The following is a 16077-nucleotide window of genomic DNA, read 5'->3' on the forward strand; positions in this document are numbered from 1 at the left end:
AACACTAAGATAACAAATTACAAATAGAATGTAGTTACATAGTTCTGTAAACAAAATGATAAAACTAAAATACATGTTTTGTTTATTTTACAAGAAATCTCATTTTAAGAATTATTTAAGGAAATAGAAATCTATTCAACCGCTTTCATATTTATCATTCCTGATGAGAAAATTGTATTTACTTTGACAATTTTATTTATGATGGTTTAATTTATTCTTTTTTTTTTTTTTTTACATTTTACATTTATAAATGTGTAACTATGTGCCAACAGGACTTATTTCATAAATACAAAGAGGAACATGAAATGATTCCTGCCAGCCGTCATCTCACTGAAACTTAAACTAATAATATTTAACTCATTTATAAAAAAATAAAAAAAAATAAAAAAAAGATTGTTACATTAGAATTTGCTTGTACAAATTAATAACATTTTTCACTTCATGGGGCTTACGTTACTACAGAGAAAAAAGTAAATCTCACCTGACTGGGACACGTTTTTTCCCCAAGCGGTCATTCTGGCTGAAGCACATTCACACATGCGGACAGATTCTCTCCACCAGTGGATTCAGAACGACTAACCAGCTGAAGTGTTGAGTTAATGACAACAAAACACTGAAAACTTGGCATACATTTGTAATTTCTTGCTGCTTTGATGCGGCTTGTTTCCATGTTTTCTTGTGTGCTACTTTTATGTTGACTTGTTTAATTTCATAACGGCTTTTATTTATGTTTATGCTTCTTGTTCCAGTTGATCTTAAGAAATCTACACCCTGACTTCTTATATCTACGGTTTAATAAAATAAAACTAGAAGTGCAAGCTGTTTCCCCTCGGTTCAGACATGGACAACGTCATTGCTCCAAAAATTCTGGATAAAGTCTGGAGCAACCAGGACAGTGTCCGGCATGCGGGGAATAATTTTAGACGGCCTCTGACTGATATTTGACAAAATAAAATTGTTTTTTGTGTTTTAAAGTTGAAATATTCAAATATGCAAATATTTTTACAATATTTATGACGAATATTCACCGTCATCAGGCATTGTGTTTGCAGAAGCAGGATTTTTTTTGGTTCCACAAGGACTGATAAGGACGGATTTAAAATGTGTAAAATTCAGAAATGTATTAAGGCTAAATTTAAAAATTCCTGTACACGGATACTTTTGACGAATTTTGGCCAAACTTGCTAATCCTTACAAAGTCTATCGAGAGAAAGATGCAGGAAATTTAGTGAAAATGACACTGACTGAGGAAATCCTCGTGTTTAGTTAATCAGGATTTATTGTATCATCTCCGCAGTAAAACACTACAAACCAAAAGAAGGTAAAATTTGCCACAATCCAGTGAATAAAACCTTCAAATCTTGGCTTTGTAGGACAAACGGGAGATTTTCTTTGGAAACAGCCGAGGAGGGAAAACATGTCCTGTCCAGAAATGACACAGAAGGCCAACAGCGCCTCCCGGTGGCCGCCACGCCAGGCAATCTGCGAGTTTCTCACGATAAATCGTAACTCCGCTGCCGTTGCTTCTGGGATGACCGGGGCAGTGTCTGGCAGAGAGGCGTCTCCAGCCTTTGAGGACAACCTGGGCCTAGCCCGGACCAGATGTATAATTTAACAGAGCCACACATATTAATTATGTATAAAAGTATGATGCAAAAAAGTTTCTTATTTGCAGTTTTTCACACATGGACCTGCACATCTTTGTTGTTTATAGAGCTGAAATATGTCCATCATCACTGCGTGTCAGACGTGATCTGAGCTGCTCTGTCAGGAATAGATATTTCAGTGTTGATCTGTACATCACTACTAATTAATCTTTTAAAATAACTATGTAGATAAAAGTGTAGATCAGGGGGCAGAAACTAAATATTGCATGGCGTCAAAATGACCTCTTTACATCTAAAACTTGTTTTTTCTCTGTTCTTATACATTTATGTCATATTCAAATGGAATCGGTACAACATATTTGTACACTGTGTGATCCAAACACAAGCGTGTTTTACATTTCTATGTTTAATAAGGTGTGGGCTCTGCGGTCCTTTATTGTCCAGCAGTAGATGAGAAAGCGTCTTAGGGAGATGAGGGAACTGAACTTTAGACCTGCGTGTATTAACCAGCGGCTTTACCAGGTGAACTAAACACCATTTAGCAGAAACATGATGTTTCTAAAGCTATATGGTTATATATGTCTACATGCAGATGTGCAAACAGAGTATTCACACATCTTGGTCGGAAGTTTTTAAAAGAATCGTTTTTGATGCATAAATGTGCGTTTTCATGTGGATGACAGGCCAAATCTGAGAAAATATCTTTGTTTTGTATGATATCCTCCGACGTATGGACAAGACCTCAGGATGACCAGAAGAATACGTGTGTGAAGTTATCCATACAACCGTTTTGCAGATATAATCTACACAACGTATTGCAGCCCTGAGATTTGATCTTTTTCACATGGTCACATGTCAGACATGTAAATTTCATGTGATTTTCTCCTGTTGTTGTTGAGCTGTTGGCCAAAAACTATCCAGCTGGTTTTACCATCTTGTTCAGATCATAGACCGTACGGTTCCGATACACGTAACGTCGTTGCAGAGCAAAAAAAATAAGATAGTGAAAGATAATTTTATAAAAAGTGGGATTTCTTGTTTTATTAAAGCTGATTGTCACAACATTTGGGTCAAAGATCCAGAAAAATGTCTTCATAGACAAAAAATTGAGATTGAGATCATCATCCATGGAAAGTCGTTGGTGAGCTTCGCCACTGCGCCATCTAGTGGATGACAGGTGTGTAGCTGTAGAGCCATCCAGGTGTGGTCTAAGCCTTGTCAATGCCATCATGGTGGGTTTAGCTTACACGACGAGTTTCAGTTAGAGAAGAAAAACAAAAAGAGTAAAAACAGTAGAAACACAGGGTTCCAGCAGACTGGTAACCATCAGGCCTCCCCGAGCCTCAGGTTTACACTGGTTACCCGGATGTGTGAAACCCGAGCAGCCCGTGCAGAGCGGCTAAGGAAACCCCTTCCATCCAGAGGGACGAAGCGGCGCTCGCGACGTTACGTAGCCGCCATTTTGTGTCACCGGGTGCAAAGAAACCAATTTGGATAAAAATATTAGCGTTAATATTTTCATCATTTCAGAGTAACATTAACTCTGAAAGGAGGATCACTATCGTGCAGCTAAATTTAAATTGGCATGGTACGTAACCAGAAGTACTGTTTTAGTGAAAGTTTGTGAGTTAGTTTGCAGCTGAATGTTGAATTGTTTGCAGCGCTGCTAGCATCCATTAGCACGTTTCCACGGTTAGCTGCCCGGTTGGGAGGAATAAACTAATCAGTCTGACTGCCTGCCGCGTGCATTCTGCTGAGCTCACGTGCACGTGTCTGTATGAAGCCGCTGTAATGAAAAGATGCTGAAAGTTGACATCATGCCGTTTTCTCCTCCATGCACGCGGGCCTGGAAGCTAACCAGCAAGCTAACGGCGCATGCGCGTATGAAGCCGTAGCAGCTCGCGGGACACAGTTTATATGCGTGTTATTAACATTGTTATTAACATTATTAACACGGTGGCAGGTGGATCACAGGCAGGATTTGGAGGAAGTTGGTGTTGTTTGGGTTTCTAAAACACGCGCAATCTCATCGCAGCAGCCATGTATGTGACGTCACAGCCCTGTGCACGTGGCGCACAGCTCCAGATGTGACGCCTGAGCTCTAGATGTGACGCCTGAGCTCCAGATGTGACGCCTGAGCTCCAGATGTGACGCCTGAGCTCCAGATGTGACGCCTGAGCTCTAGATGTGACGTCTGAGCTCCAGATGTGAACTATGAGGTCCAGATGTGATGTCTGAGGTCCAGATGTGAACTATGAGGTCCAGATGTGAACTATGAGGTCCAGATGTGAACTATGAGGTCCAGATGTGATGTCTGAGGTCCAGATGTGAACTATGAGGTCCAGATGTGAACTATGAGGTCCAGATGTGAACTATGAGGTCCAGATGTGATGTCTGAGGTCCAGATGTGAACTATGAGGTCCAGATGTGATGTCTGAGGTCCAGATGTGAACTATGAGGTCCAGATGTGAACTATGAGGTCCAGATGTGATGTCTGAGGTCCAGATGTGAACTATGAGGTCCAGATGTGAACTATGAGGTCCAGATGTGATGTCTGAGGTCCAGATGTGAACTATGAGGTCCAGATGTGATGTCTGAGGTCCAGATGTGAACTATGAGGTCCAGATGTGAACTATGAGGTCCAGATGTGATGTCTGAGGTCCAGATGTGATGTCTGAGGTCCAGATGTGAACTATGAGGTCCAGATGTGAACTATGGGGTCCAGATGTGAACTATGAGGTCCAGATGTGAACTATGAGGTCCAGATGTGATGTCTGAGGTCCAGATGTGAACTATGAGGTCCAGATGTGATGTCTGAGGTCCAGATGTGAACTATGAGGTCCAGATGTGAACTATGAGGTCCAGATGTGATGTCTGAGGTCCAGATGTGATGTCTGAGGTCCAGATGTGAACTATGAGGTCCAGATGTGAACTATGAGGTCCAGATGTGAACTATGAGGTCCAGATGTGATGGTGTAATTGAGGCGTCTCCTCTCCAGATGTCCGGAGACATGGCCACGGATCAGGTGAATGGGAACGGAACGGAGGAGCCCATGGACACGACGGCGACCCACTCAGAACACTTCCAGGCTCTACTGGAGGCTGGTCTGGCCCACACAGTGGCAGAGAAGCTGGATGAGCTTTATGTAGCAGGTAAGCCTCAGTTACGCTGTGCTTTCAGGGAGTTTTGTTGGAGCTGTAAACAAGAAGAAGAAGCAGGAACGCTTCTCTGCTTTGTGGCATCACCATGATGCAGGAGCTCCGCCAGTGATCCTCCAGGACTACTGGTCGTTAGCGCTGCTCGATTATGGCAAAAATGATCATCACAATTATTTTGACTGAAATTGAGATCTCGATTATTGAACACGATTGTTCTTTTATCTTTAACAACATGATTTTTTTTAAGATTAAACCGTGACTTTTTAAAAAATGTCTTTATGATTCCACATATTTTAGAAGATAAATAACATGAAAGTTTGTCTTGACAAAGTGCAAATACTGATGTAACTGAATAGATAAATATAAGTAGGGATTAAACAACGCTGCTTGTCGTGGTGTTCTCGACTCGGTGTCGGGTATTAAAGCAGTCTAATGCACGGTTCCGAGTTGTTTAATCCGCTTATGCCACGGTCCCACGCAGTAAATATTTTATAATAATATTTTATTTCTTTTCTACAACATTTGCTGAAGTATCGGAACTATTTTACGTCGGCCTGGATGTACGTTTTATACCAAACAACCGCTGTCAGGCTGCAGCGCGTTTCTCTCATTCACCTGTTAAAAGACGGCTGATCTGAACCAGCTGGTTAACGCGTTGCTATGGTAACGCCCCGTAACAGAGGTATGTTACAGTGTTTAACTGGCCGAACTATGTATAGGAAAATAATGCAGCCAGTTGTCACTGACAATGGTATGAACTATGTTTAGGTGAACTTCCACAACCTACTGCAGTTATTCTACATTGACCTGCAGCCGGAGCCGACTGAGACTGGCCGCCTGGGAGTGCTTTAGGACGGGAGAGGCTCCCGCTGCTCCTTCCTTACAGTAACTGCAGAACAATATGTGCCTTCAAGTCAGTCGCCAAAACACCAGAAAAGTCTCTAATAACTCCAGTAAAAGCTGCTAGATTTGTCGCTTTTAACAAAAAAAGTCTCCAGATTTAGCGAGAAAGTCTCCAAGTTGGCAACAGTGTCTGAATGAAAGCAAAGCGGCTGTGGGAGGAGTTTACAGCACAGCGCTGCAACGCCAGAGACGCTCGATTAGCAGCTGAAGACAGCAGGAGAGGAAACTGCAGAGAGAAAAATAATCACACCCTTTTATTTTTATCATCGTTGGAAACCCAGATCGTACTGAGATTAAAATCCGATTAATCGCCCAGCTCTACTGGTCCTGCAGGACCTTGGTCCTCTAGCACCACGGTCCTGCAGGTTTTATAGGCTTCCTGCTCCAACACGCCTGGCTAAAAGGAAGTTAATCCAACAGGTTGTGGAGTTCTGCATGGTGAGCGATGCATCAGAGCTGGACGCGTTGGGGCAGGAAACATGTGGAACCTGCAGGACGGTGGACTCCGGTTGTATGTAGGTTGACGTTTGTCTGAGACAACGGAGAAACCAGATCTGAATCCTTTCATGTGTCGGTACTCCATCTCCATGTTGGAGGCGCTGTGGCAACACGGGCGGAGGGCTTCCCCCAAAGGTTCATGTTCAATAAGACACTCATGTAAAACCTTTTTGCTTGTGTACGGAAACAACTGGATAAAACAAGTTAAAAACAAACCGTAAAGCAATAAAACTCAAGTCTTTAAAGGCTGGTTGAACATTTTTATAGCTCTGACCGTGATTTGGCGGGAAGTGGTGAAACTTGGACGTCACAAGGCCACGTCTCAGCGCCGCCGCTTCTCCGTGCCGCCACGTCCACACCATCACTACAAGCTCCATGACGAGATACATGGAATAAAACTGCAGTCAGATCTCATCCTTGCTCATCAGCGGCTTCAGGTTTCAGTATCCTCGTGTTGCTAAATGCAGAAATGATGCTGAACGTTGGGAAATGTGGACTTTTCAGCTCTCGGTGTGAATGCTGTCGGCTTATTGGACATAAGGTGATAATAACCCAGTCGCTGCAGCGTTTATCTGTCTGTGTGTCGGCTGCGGCAGTGGGAGATCCTTTCAGCATCAAACGGAGACTCTGTTTTGTGTTTTGGTTCCTCTGAAGGCCTGGTAGCACACAGTGACCTCGATGAGAGAGCCATCGAAGCTCTGAAAGAATTCAATGAAGAGGGCGCTCTGCAGGTTCTGGTCCAGTTCAAAGAGAGCGATCTGTCTCACGTACAAGTAGGTTAAAGGCCGACGCAGAAATCTGGCTGAAGAAGCTCGTCGGAGAAGTTCTGACGCTGTTCTTGTCTCTTCCAGAACAAAAGTGCCTTTCTCTGTGGCGTCATGAAGACGTACCGGCAGAGAGAAAAACAGGGGACGAAAGTCTCTCCTGTCAGCAAAGGACCCGATGAGACCAGAATCAAAGAACTCCTGGACAGAACCAGCTACACCCTCGACGTGACGACGGGTCAGCGGAAGTACGGCGGACCCCCACCAGAGTCGGTGTACTCGGGTCCCCAGCCGACCGTTGGAACGGAGGTACGGGCTCAGAGCTGCTCGTTTTAACCTTCTACACGCCGTGGCTCCGACAAGCTGCCTGGACGGGAAATGTCTCAGAAAATCTGGCATTTTCAGGACAAATGTGACGAGAAAACAGCGAAACTAAAAACCCAAAAACATTTGAGTTCAACTCTTTAATGTACGTAAATAAAATATTTAAGATGAGAGAAATGAGATGAAACCTTCTACATGTCAGCTTCCAGTTCCGGCTTATCTGTCCCCGTCCAGCAGTTTGCTGCTCTGACAAGCAGCGCCGGTCTCAACGGAGACCACCAGCGTCCCTTAATCTGAACATATCACCACACCGCGTCACAACATGAGTTTCAGAGAAGCAAACAGCAGAAATCATCAACAACAGGAAAAATACGTCACAGAAAAGTAAAAGTATTTAATGAGGAAAAGAAGTTTCAGAGAAACGTTGATTTCTTCTGTCCTGCATTAAACTCGGTAGAAGAAAAGTTCAGGCGGCTGCAGGCTGATCAGGAGCAGGGAGGACTGTAGACGTGGTGCAGGCAGAAAACACAGCATCTTTTCCTCCTGTCACATTTCTATGTTCTACAGCTGATTCCAGTCATCACCGCCACCGCAGTGGGATTTATTTCCATACAGCTAGGGACGCACCGATCCACTTTATGGGAGTTCTGATCCGATACCTGAACTTTCCGATCCGATAACCCAGATGTGTTTATGTGAACATTATTATGGTTATTACTGCAGTTATAACTGTGTCAGATTTCATCAGGTTGTAATAAATGAGCCATCCTTTCTGAAGGTACCTCACCAATACTGATATAATGACATTACAGATCGAACAATTCCAACAAGTTTTATTCTGATTCGACACATTTTACCTAAACACAACTATAAATGTGTGGTTTTGAAACAAAGATCCAGCTTTTAGTGCCGTGTTCTTCATCGCATGCGGCTCTCTGATTCTTGCCTTGCGGCTCGTGAAGCAGCCGCTGGCTTTCTGAAAATGCATCTAAACAAGTCATAATGATCCTCAACGCTGCAGTTCTCTCCACTAACAAGAGCTGCAGGCTGCTTGCAGAAACTCTGCTGTCCCAACGGCCCTAACTGACCCTGTCAGAGTTGCCAGTTCTGGCTGATTTCAGCTGCAGCGAACTCCACCAAAGAGCTGCTCCGTCGGTAGCTCCGTATATATCATGAAAAAGAAACGCCCACATTCTGGAGGCATTGTTGTATTTTCACCATATACTGTTGCATAAGACGCCATTACTCCATGTAACATTTAGGAGAACCATTCCTTGCTAAAAAGCTGAATGTTACTGATTTGGCAACGTAGCCGGATATGTAGCGTGGTAACGGGGGGGGGGGGGGGGGGGGGGGGGGGGGGCTCTCCTCTCGTCTTAGTGTACTGAATGCAGCTCTTGTTGAATTTACAGTGAGGATCGATGTTTTAGTGGAACAAAAAATGTCCTACTTTAACGTTCAAGGCTTTTATTTCTTTTAAAACACGTCTGAAGCATCAAACACATCTGCGCTGACTGGACTAGTGTGGTTAACTTTTATCAATACCAGGTACGAGTACACACGCTTGTTACTGCATCCCTAATAACAGCATGTAAAAACCTCCACATGAAGAGCTCATCGTCGGGGAACAGAAACACCTGTTTGAGACGGAGCTTTAATCTTTGCTTGTGGAAATGAAATCCGTGGTGACTGGTGGGTTGTTTTACTATCGGCTAAGCTAGCATGTCGTGTCTCGTAAATAAAAGGTGACCTCCCTCCTGACTTTAACCAGAAGCTGTCTGATTTACTCCCAAAGCCTTCTGGGATGCCAGGTTCACTGTGTGCATCCCGTGTGTGGTTGGCTTTATCTGTGGTCCCAGGGATTCTGTCTTCAGCCCTTCTGCCAATCATCACCTGTATGTGACTCATAGATGGGGCGAGTTTGAAGGACTGGACTTTAGAGTCCTGATTGGCGTAGAGTGCTGTGGTAGTGATGTTACACTCGGTTGCTCCGGAGGTCCGGCTGTCTCTTGTTAGACTCTGCATTGCTCAGACCACTCTGAACTTCTTTAACGTCTTCCTAGATGGAGGGCTTTAAAATGCGACTGCTGGACATACTGTAGCGTGGCTCATGTACGCTAATTAAATGATTAAATCCAGCGTTTTCCACAGCCGATTAAGGCTGCAGGTCTGCTGCTGTGAATAGCCGTAGAGTGTTTGTTACAGCTGCTGCATGAGGGCTGTGGAAGTTTTCCTGGTTGGCTGGTCCGCTGATGGTGTTTTCCCGGTTGTCAAATCTAAATCTTAGGATGCTGGCAAATGTGTCCCGCCATGTTCGTCATGTTTCCCGTGGCCAGGTATAATACACACATGGCATACACACTGTGGCCGTCTTATCGACAACGTGAACGTTGTCAACAGAACTCACTGGGAACACAGAATATTTCTACTAAGGGTGATTTAAGAGAAAGAGGAGCAGCTTGAAGCTCCGGAGCTGCGTCTCCTTTATCGGCACTTGCCAATGAGGCAGGAAGCTAGCTGATAAAACCGGCTAACGGTAACCATAAGGAGGCAGGAAGCTAGCTGATAAAACCGGCTAACGGTAACCATAAGGAGGCAGGAAGCTAGCTGATAAAACCGGCTAACGGTAACCATAAGGAGGCAGGAAGCTAGCTGATAAAACCGGCTAACGGTAACCATAAGGAGGCAGGAAGCTAGCTGATAAAACCGGCTAACGGTAACCATAAGGAGGCAGGAAGCTAGCTGATAAAACCGGCTAACGGTAACCATAAGGAGGCAGGAAGCTAGCTGATAAAACCGGCTAACGGTAACCATAAGGAGGCAGGAAGCTAGCTGATAAAACCGGCTAACGGTAACCATAAGGAGGCAGGAAGCTAGCAGCTAGCCTTGCAGCTGCTGTTACTGAGCGTGAGTTTTACTTAGCGGGTTTGAAGGTCTGGAAACCTTTCAGTTCTTCTGGACATGAGAGCAGACGGCTCGTTTGCAAACACAAATAGAGAGTAAAAATACTTTGATGACAGCACAGTGTCTCTGCTCCCACATCTTGTAATAAACTTGTTCTTGTGCCTCTTTGTGTTGTTCATCGTTGGATGTTGTTTGAGATCACTGGTGTCAAACTTTGCTCCTCGAGGGTCGCTATCTTTCAGATCTACGGTTGTTTCTCTGTTCTGTTACACCTGTTGGAGCAGGAAAACAAGAGCAAACCTGCAGGATAGGAGTTTGACACCCCTGCTGTTAGCTCCTTGTTAACTTGCATCGAGCGTTTGGGTGTAACCTCTGTAGCTGGCGACAGAACCTGCTGCTTGCTGAGGCTGAAACACTCCAGGACCATGTGGTTTGGTCTAAACGTCTGCTGTAACGCCACATTCCTCCTGTCCTGCAGATATTTGTGGGGAAGATTCCCCGCGACCTGTTTGAAGATGAGCTGGTTCCTCTCTTTGAGAAGGCGGGGTCGATCTGGGACCTGAGACTAATGATGGACCCCCTGAGTAGCCTGAACCGGGGCTACGCCTTCATCACGTTCTGCACTAAAGACGCGGCCCAGGAGGCGGTCAAGCTGGTAAGTCCGCCGTGGATGACGCGTACTGCTGAACGTTTCTCAGGCTGAACTTTAAATATGTCTTTTCCAGTATAATAATCATGAGATTCGCCCCGGCAAACACATCGGCGTTTGTATATCTGTCGCCAACAACAGGCTATTTGTTGGCTCCATTCCAAAGAGCAAGACGAAGGAGCAGATTGTTGAGGAGTTTTCTAAAGTCACAGGTAAATTGCGAGTCTCTTCTCTTGGCTGAGCCAGTTACGCCGCTCGTCTGACGTTCCGACCCGCCGTGTTTCCTCTTGCTCAGAGGGCCTCAGCGACGTCATACTCTACCATCAGCCTGACGACAAGAAGAAGAACCGAGGCTTCTGCTTCCTGGAGTACGAAGATCACAAAACGGCCGCTCAGGCTCGCCGCCGGCTGATGAGCGGCAAGGTGAAGGTCTGGGGGAACCTGGTGACGGTGGAGTGGGCTGACCCCATTGAGGACCCCGACCCGGAGGTCATGGCCAAGGTGAGCTTTGCAACGAGGAGGAGGAACGACGGGGAAAGGTAGACAAGCTGACCTCCTCTCTGTGCTTCAGGTCAAAGTTTTATTCGTCAGGAACCTCGCCAACGGAGTGACAGAGGAAATCCTGGAGAAGTCCTTCGGCCAGTTTGGAAAACTGGAGCGAGTGAAGAAGCTGAAAGACTACGCCTTCATTCACTTTGAGGAGAGGGACGGCGCCGTGAAGGTGAGGGTTAGTTCCCGCTGGCATGTACACGCCAAGAGGAACTCCTCTTCCATCGACCTCAGACTGGAGCCTAAAAGAGCTTTAGTCCTTAAAACTCCACCAGTTCATCATCATCAGGACCAGCAGTGTGTAACTGGGATGGTCATGTGACCCTCCAGCTGGTTTTATAGCGTTTCTATCCGTCCAGGAGGTCTACAATCCACACACAACATGTAGAGTTTATTCAGAGACTCTAAATCCATGCCAGCTGCATGACGTTACAGTTTTTTGCCAAATAATTGGAATATTTATTGACCGATCACAGCCATGATTTGCTGATTTTCTTGGTAAATTCAACTTATTTTATCTTCCGGGAGCCGAGAGATTCAGCCGCTTCAGGGTTGATTTAAACATCCTGGTGGATGAGAAGCCGGGAGTTTTAAGGGTTCAAGTCGCCAGATAAACCAGTTTAAAACGTTGATGTTATTTAAGCTGCGGTTTGAACCGGGTGTAGAGGATGTCCGTGGTTTCTGTGACTCTGACCTGCTTGGGCGAACCTCCTCCAGGCGTTGGAGGACATGAACGGGAAGGAGCTGGAGGGAGAGCCAATCGAGATCGTTTTCGCCAAACCGCCAGATCAGAAGAGGAAAGAACGCAAAGCTCAGAGACAAGCAGCTAAAACACAAATGTGAGACGCCCCCCATTCCAGACCAGCTCGTCGTGTTCGGCTCGTTGTAACGTCTTCTTTTGTTCCTCCCTTCAGGTACGACGACTATTACTACTACGCCCCCCCTCCCCACATGCCTCCTCCCGTCAGAGGCCGGGGCCGAGGCGCCAACCGCGGCGGCTACCCCTACACGCCCGACTACTACAGCTACGAGGACTACTATGACTACTACGGCTACGACTATCACAACTACCGCGGCGGTTACGACGACCCCTACTACGGCTATGACGACTTCCAGGCTCCGGGTCGAGGTCGGGGAGGCAGCCGGGGCGTCCGGGGCGGAGCCTCGCCAGCCAGAGGACGCGGCGTTGCCGGGGCACCCAGAGGCAGGGCTGGCTTCTCCCAGCGCGGCGGCGGGCCCGGACCAGGTCGCGGCGGGCGAGGAGCAAGAGGAGGCGTGCAGCCAAGAGGGCGAGGAGGGGTACGTGGTGCGCGGGGCGGCCGCGGTGGAAATGTAGGAGGAAAGCGCAAAGCTGACGGGTACAACCAGCCAGATTCCAAGCGCCGCCAGCCCAATAATCAGAACTGGGGCTCCCAACCCATTGCTCAGCAGCCGCTGCACGGCGGCGACCATTCCGGTAACTATTCCGGTTACAAATCTGACAACCAGGAGTTTTATCAGGATTCTTTTGGGCAGCAGTGGAAGTAAACCAGTAAGGCTTTGGTACCAAAGACAAATTGGTGTTTTAATCTGAAGTTTTTCTCTGACGGTCTGATTGGCCCGAAAACATCCGGTTGCCTTCATTTTTACTTTTCTTTCCTCAAAATTTGGTGACATCTGGCAAGTTTGTCCCTTTTTGTACATATTCTAAAACACTGCTTGGACTGGAAGGTAGTCGCACTCCCACCGGTTTCCGGCCAACTCTCTCCTTTAAGATGCTTTTAAAAACAACCTCCTAATTGGACTGAAACTTTCGAGGCAGCTGTCCATGTTTTTAGACATTCTGGTTTTCCATGTTAGAAGTAGCTCACAGCAGCATATGTATCTAAAAGCGTTTGTATTGTCAGCGTAATGCGTGTGTTGTTATCGGGGAAAAGACCTCGGTGGTCCCGATTTTTTGGCTTTACATTTTGGCTTGTATTCTTTGCTGTTTGTCTGCTTTAATAAACATACACGCACACGTGTACAAAACCTCAAATTGTGTTGCAAATTCATGTTTGGGCAAATTCTCTCTTCAAATTTCCTTCAAATTTTAAGGCTCCTTGTGGAAGAAAATGGACTAAAGGTTTGCCAATGTGGGCCACATGCTACAGTGTCACCTTGCATGCCATCAGACTCCAACCTACCTGATGCTCTGTGTAGTCACATACTCCATCCTCATGTCCAAAAACATCAATCTGGTGTCCAAAAGTCCTCCGTCGGTGCAGCATCACCACTTAGTCTCACCCCCCCGTCAGGCCTACGGGTTTCTACCGGGGGGGGGGGGGGAGTAAAAAGCACAATTTGACCTTAGAGTGAAGCTTTTCCCAGAAGGATCTTCTGGCTGCTCCAAGGCCTGGATACTAATCCTGCATGTGAAACTGTGCCGTTGTGGCTTTGCATGAGTGGCTCGTGGCTTTAATCCTCACCGTCCTCGCTTTCCCTTCACTCGCTGACTTTTTCGGCTTGTCGCCTCTGAAGCATCGACATGTGCATGTTGTGTGTGTGCGAGAGTGTGTGTGTGTGTGTGTGTGTGTGTGCGGATGTTCGCGCTGCGACGCTTAGCAGAGTCAGAGCAGTAAATGTTGGACGATGTTGTTGGTGTTTTTTCTAACTCTTGCTTTTGTTACCCGACTAGCAGGGAAAAGGGGTGGAGGCCGGTCCTGATGGGTTGCTATGAAGACGAAGCGTACGGCGTTGCACGCTGCAGGCTGCCCGCGGAGGGAATGGTAAGGTCACCTGACTCAGTGGTCCAATCAGATTCCAGCCTTCTCAATGAGCAGATCTGCTGCTACGTTTGAGGATAATTAGAAGAGCGAAACTTTTTCTTTTTTCTTTTTTTGTTTTTGTGTAAAGAGTTTATAAGAACCCCCCCACCCAGCCCCCTAGCCCCTACCGCCACCACCACCTCGCCCCCTTTTCAGCCATGTGAGACATGCTGAGCAGGAGTTGATGACTGACATCCATCTGGATAAAGCTTTGCACTTTTTTAAAGAACTGCAGTGGTTTTTATTTTTCTAAGTTGTGTTTGGTGACTAAATGACGTTTGCGTCAGCGTGGAGGTGCGATGAAGGCTTTCCAGCCGAGCCGCTCACCAGCTACCTCAGTTTCACACCAGCTGACCCCTTTTTCTACTTGAGGAAACTGAGGCAGGGATCGACCCCTCCTTCCCCTCCGCACCCGTCTCCACCTCAGAAGTTTGCACAACAACGACGGCACTTCACGAACTTCTCCGGAACGAGCTGTCCGCTCATGTAGCTGCTGCTGGGAAATGTCTACAGACCTGGCAACCGCCGCCATCCGGCTGTCTCAGTGGATTAAAGATGTCTCCGGCCTTCTGACGTCTCATGAAGCTGCCTTTTAAACCCTCCTGGTCTTAATGTTTCAGAACGTACCCGAACAGACTGATCATCTTGTAAACTGAATGATTTTACGGGGAAACGATGACGATACGTCGGCATTCTGGCCGTGTTTGGCTCCAATGGAGGCCGAGCCTCTCATCCAGAAGCTTAAGAAGTAAAAGCCTAAAGAAAAGTCTGCTAATAGTCTGTTTAGCCGTTAAAAACCCAACCAGGAATGTGTGGAATCAGCTGTTTCTTAGAAACTGTTGGAAAGCCACTGAAATGAGACTGTTTCTACCTGAACGTCGGAATCCAGCAGGAATAATCGGAACAATTCGACACCCTGCAGACTGAAACTGGTTGGAGAGGCCTGAAAGGCGTTCTGGGTCAGAACCTCAAACAGCTTTTTGGACATGTAATGTTGGATTTTAAGCGCTTTAAAGACATTTTAATCTAAATTTGTGTTGTAGTCTCTGCCTTTGTGTGACATTTTGCCAACTTTCTCTGTTCAGAGGATTGTTTATACCAGTTTGTGTACAAGGGGCAGTTATTTTTCTTTTCTTTTAAACCATTGACTCTATTGGATCTCCAATGTTAAGAGTCAGTTTTTATTTTTGCCTCTAACCTGTGTTTGCAAACTTGCAAATGAAATGTTTTATACTGCACAGTGAGGTGAGTTCAACCTATTTTTCTAATAAAGTTATTGACTCGGACACGGCTTTTGTCTTTCTTCGTCTCTGCAGGGACTCAAATGATTCATCTAGTAGGTTAAAACAGCAATAACCTCATTTTAAGGTGTTTTTATAGTCTATTTTTATGAGGAAATTTAAACCGTAATCAGGCCTGTCAATCAGACTCACAGAAGAAGCTGATTGGCTCCTTTAGATCATGTGGGAATCGATTCTAAGTAAATGATTGGTGGAATATCTGGACGTCAGACGCAACAAATCAAAACAAACGGATCACCCAGCCGGAAGTGACGTTGTCTAGATTAGAGGTTGCCATGTCCTCGTCACGAGACCGGAAAGTCAGGAAGCTCTAATTAAAAATGAACTGGTTTAATTTACGAAGATTAACTGGAAAAAACACTTAATTCAGACTTTAATCAGTAGTTTTATCTTTAAAATTGTTAATAAAACGCCCCTTCAGGCAGAACTAAACTGTAATGTAGTAGTAGGGGTAGAGTCAAAGTTTTTGTTTATTTTATTGGTTTACTTTCTGAAAAACTTACAATTGTACAGAAATGCAATTATAAACTGACTATGTTATGCATTTATTTGTAAAAATTACCAATGAAAAGGCTGTACAGTAACAATAACAAGGCAGATTTATTCACTGCATTAATATTGAAAATATTTTAA

At 45.6% G+C, this 16077-nt stretch overlaps 1 protein-coding gene across 3 annotated transcripts; it reads left to right on the plus strand.

Moving 5' to 3' along the window:
* The first annotated feature begins 3059 nt into the window (after window positions 1–3059).
* On the plus strand, window positions 3060–15429 carry LOC306767507 (heterogeneous nuclear ribonucleoprotein Q-like). Of its 3 annotated transcripts, none has more exons than XM_079255554.1 (11): window positions 3060–3195; window positions 4607–4760; window positions 6822–6940; window positions 7019–7240; window positions 10638–10814; window positions 10885–11020; window positions 11104–11309; window positions 11380–11529; window positions 12075–12196; window positions 12272–12656; window positions 14014–15429. In XM_079255554.1, exons 1-11 carry the CDS (start codon window positions 3193–3195, stop codon window positions 14053–14055), a joined length of 1716 nt encoding a protein of 571 aa, XP_079111680.1. In that variant the 5' UTR covers window positions 3060–3192; the 3' UTR covers window positions 14056–15429. The 3 variants fall into 3 exon arrangements, with proteins under 3 accessions (XP_079111680.1, XP_079111681.1, XP_079111679.1); XM_079255555.1 differs by having other exon boundaries at window positions 14017–15429; XM_079255553.1 differs by having other exon boundaries at window positions 12272–15429.
* Window positions 15430–16077: the final 648 nt, after the last annotated feature.

Source organism: Telmatherina bonti (genome assembly GCF_933228915.1).
Source record: "Telmatherina bonti genome assembly, chromosome: 16".
NCBI lineage: Eukaryota > Metazoa > Chordata > Actinopteri > Atheriniformes > Telmatherinidae > Telmatherina > Telmatherina bonti.

Bases quoted from the DNA above. Each gene is read 5' to 3' on its own strand.
- LOC306767507 (XM_079255553.1), top strand. The intron at 6,941-7,018 runs GTAGGTTAAAGG...TGTCTCTTCCAG, and splicing joins GCGATCTGTCTCACGTACAA to AACAAAAGTGCCTTTCTCTG. The intron at 11,021-11,103 runs GTAAATTGCGAG...CCTCTTGCTCAG, and splicing joins GGAGTTTTCTAAAGTCACAG to AGGGCCTCAGCGACGTCATA.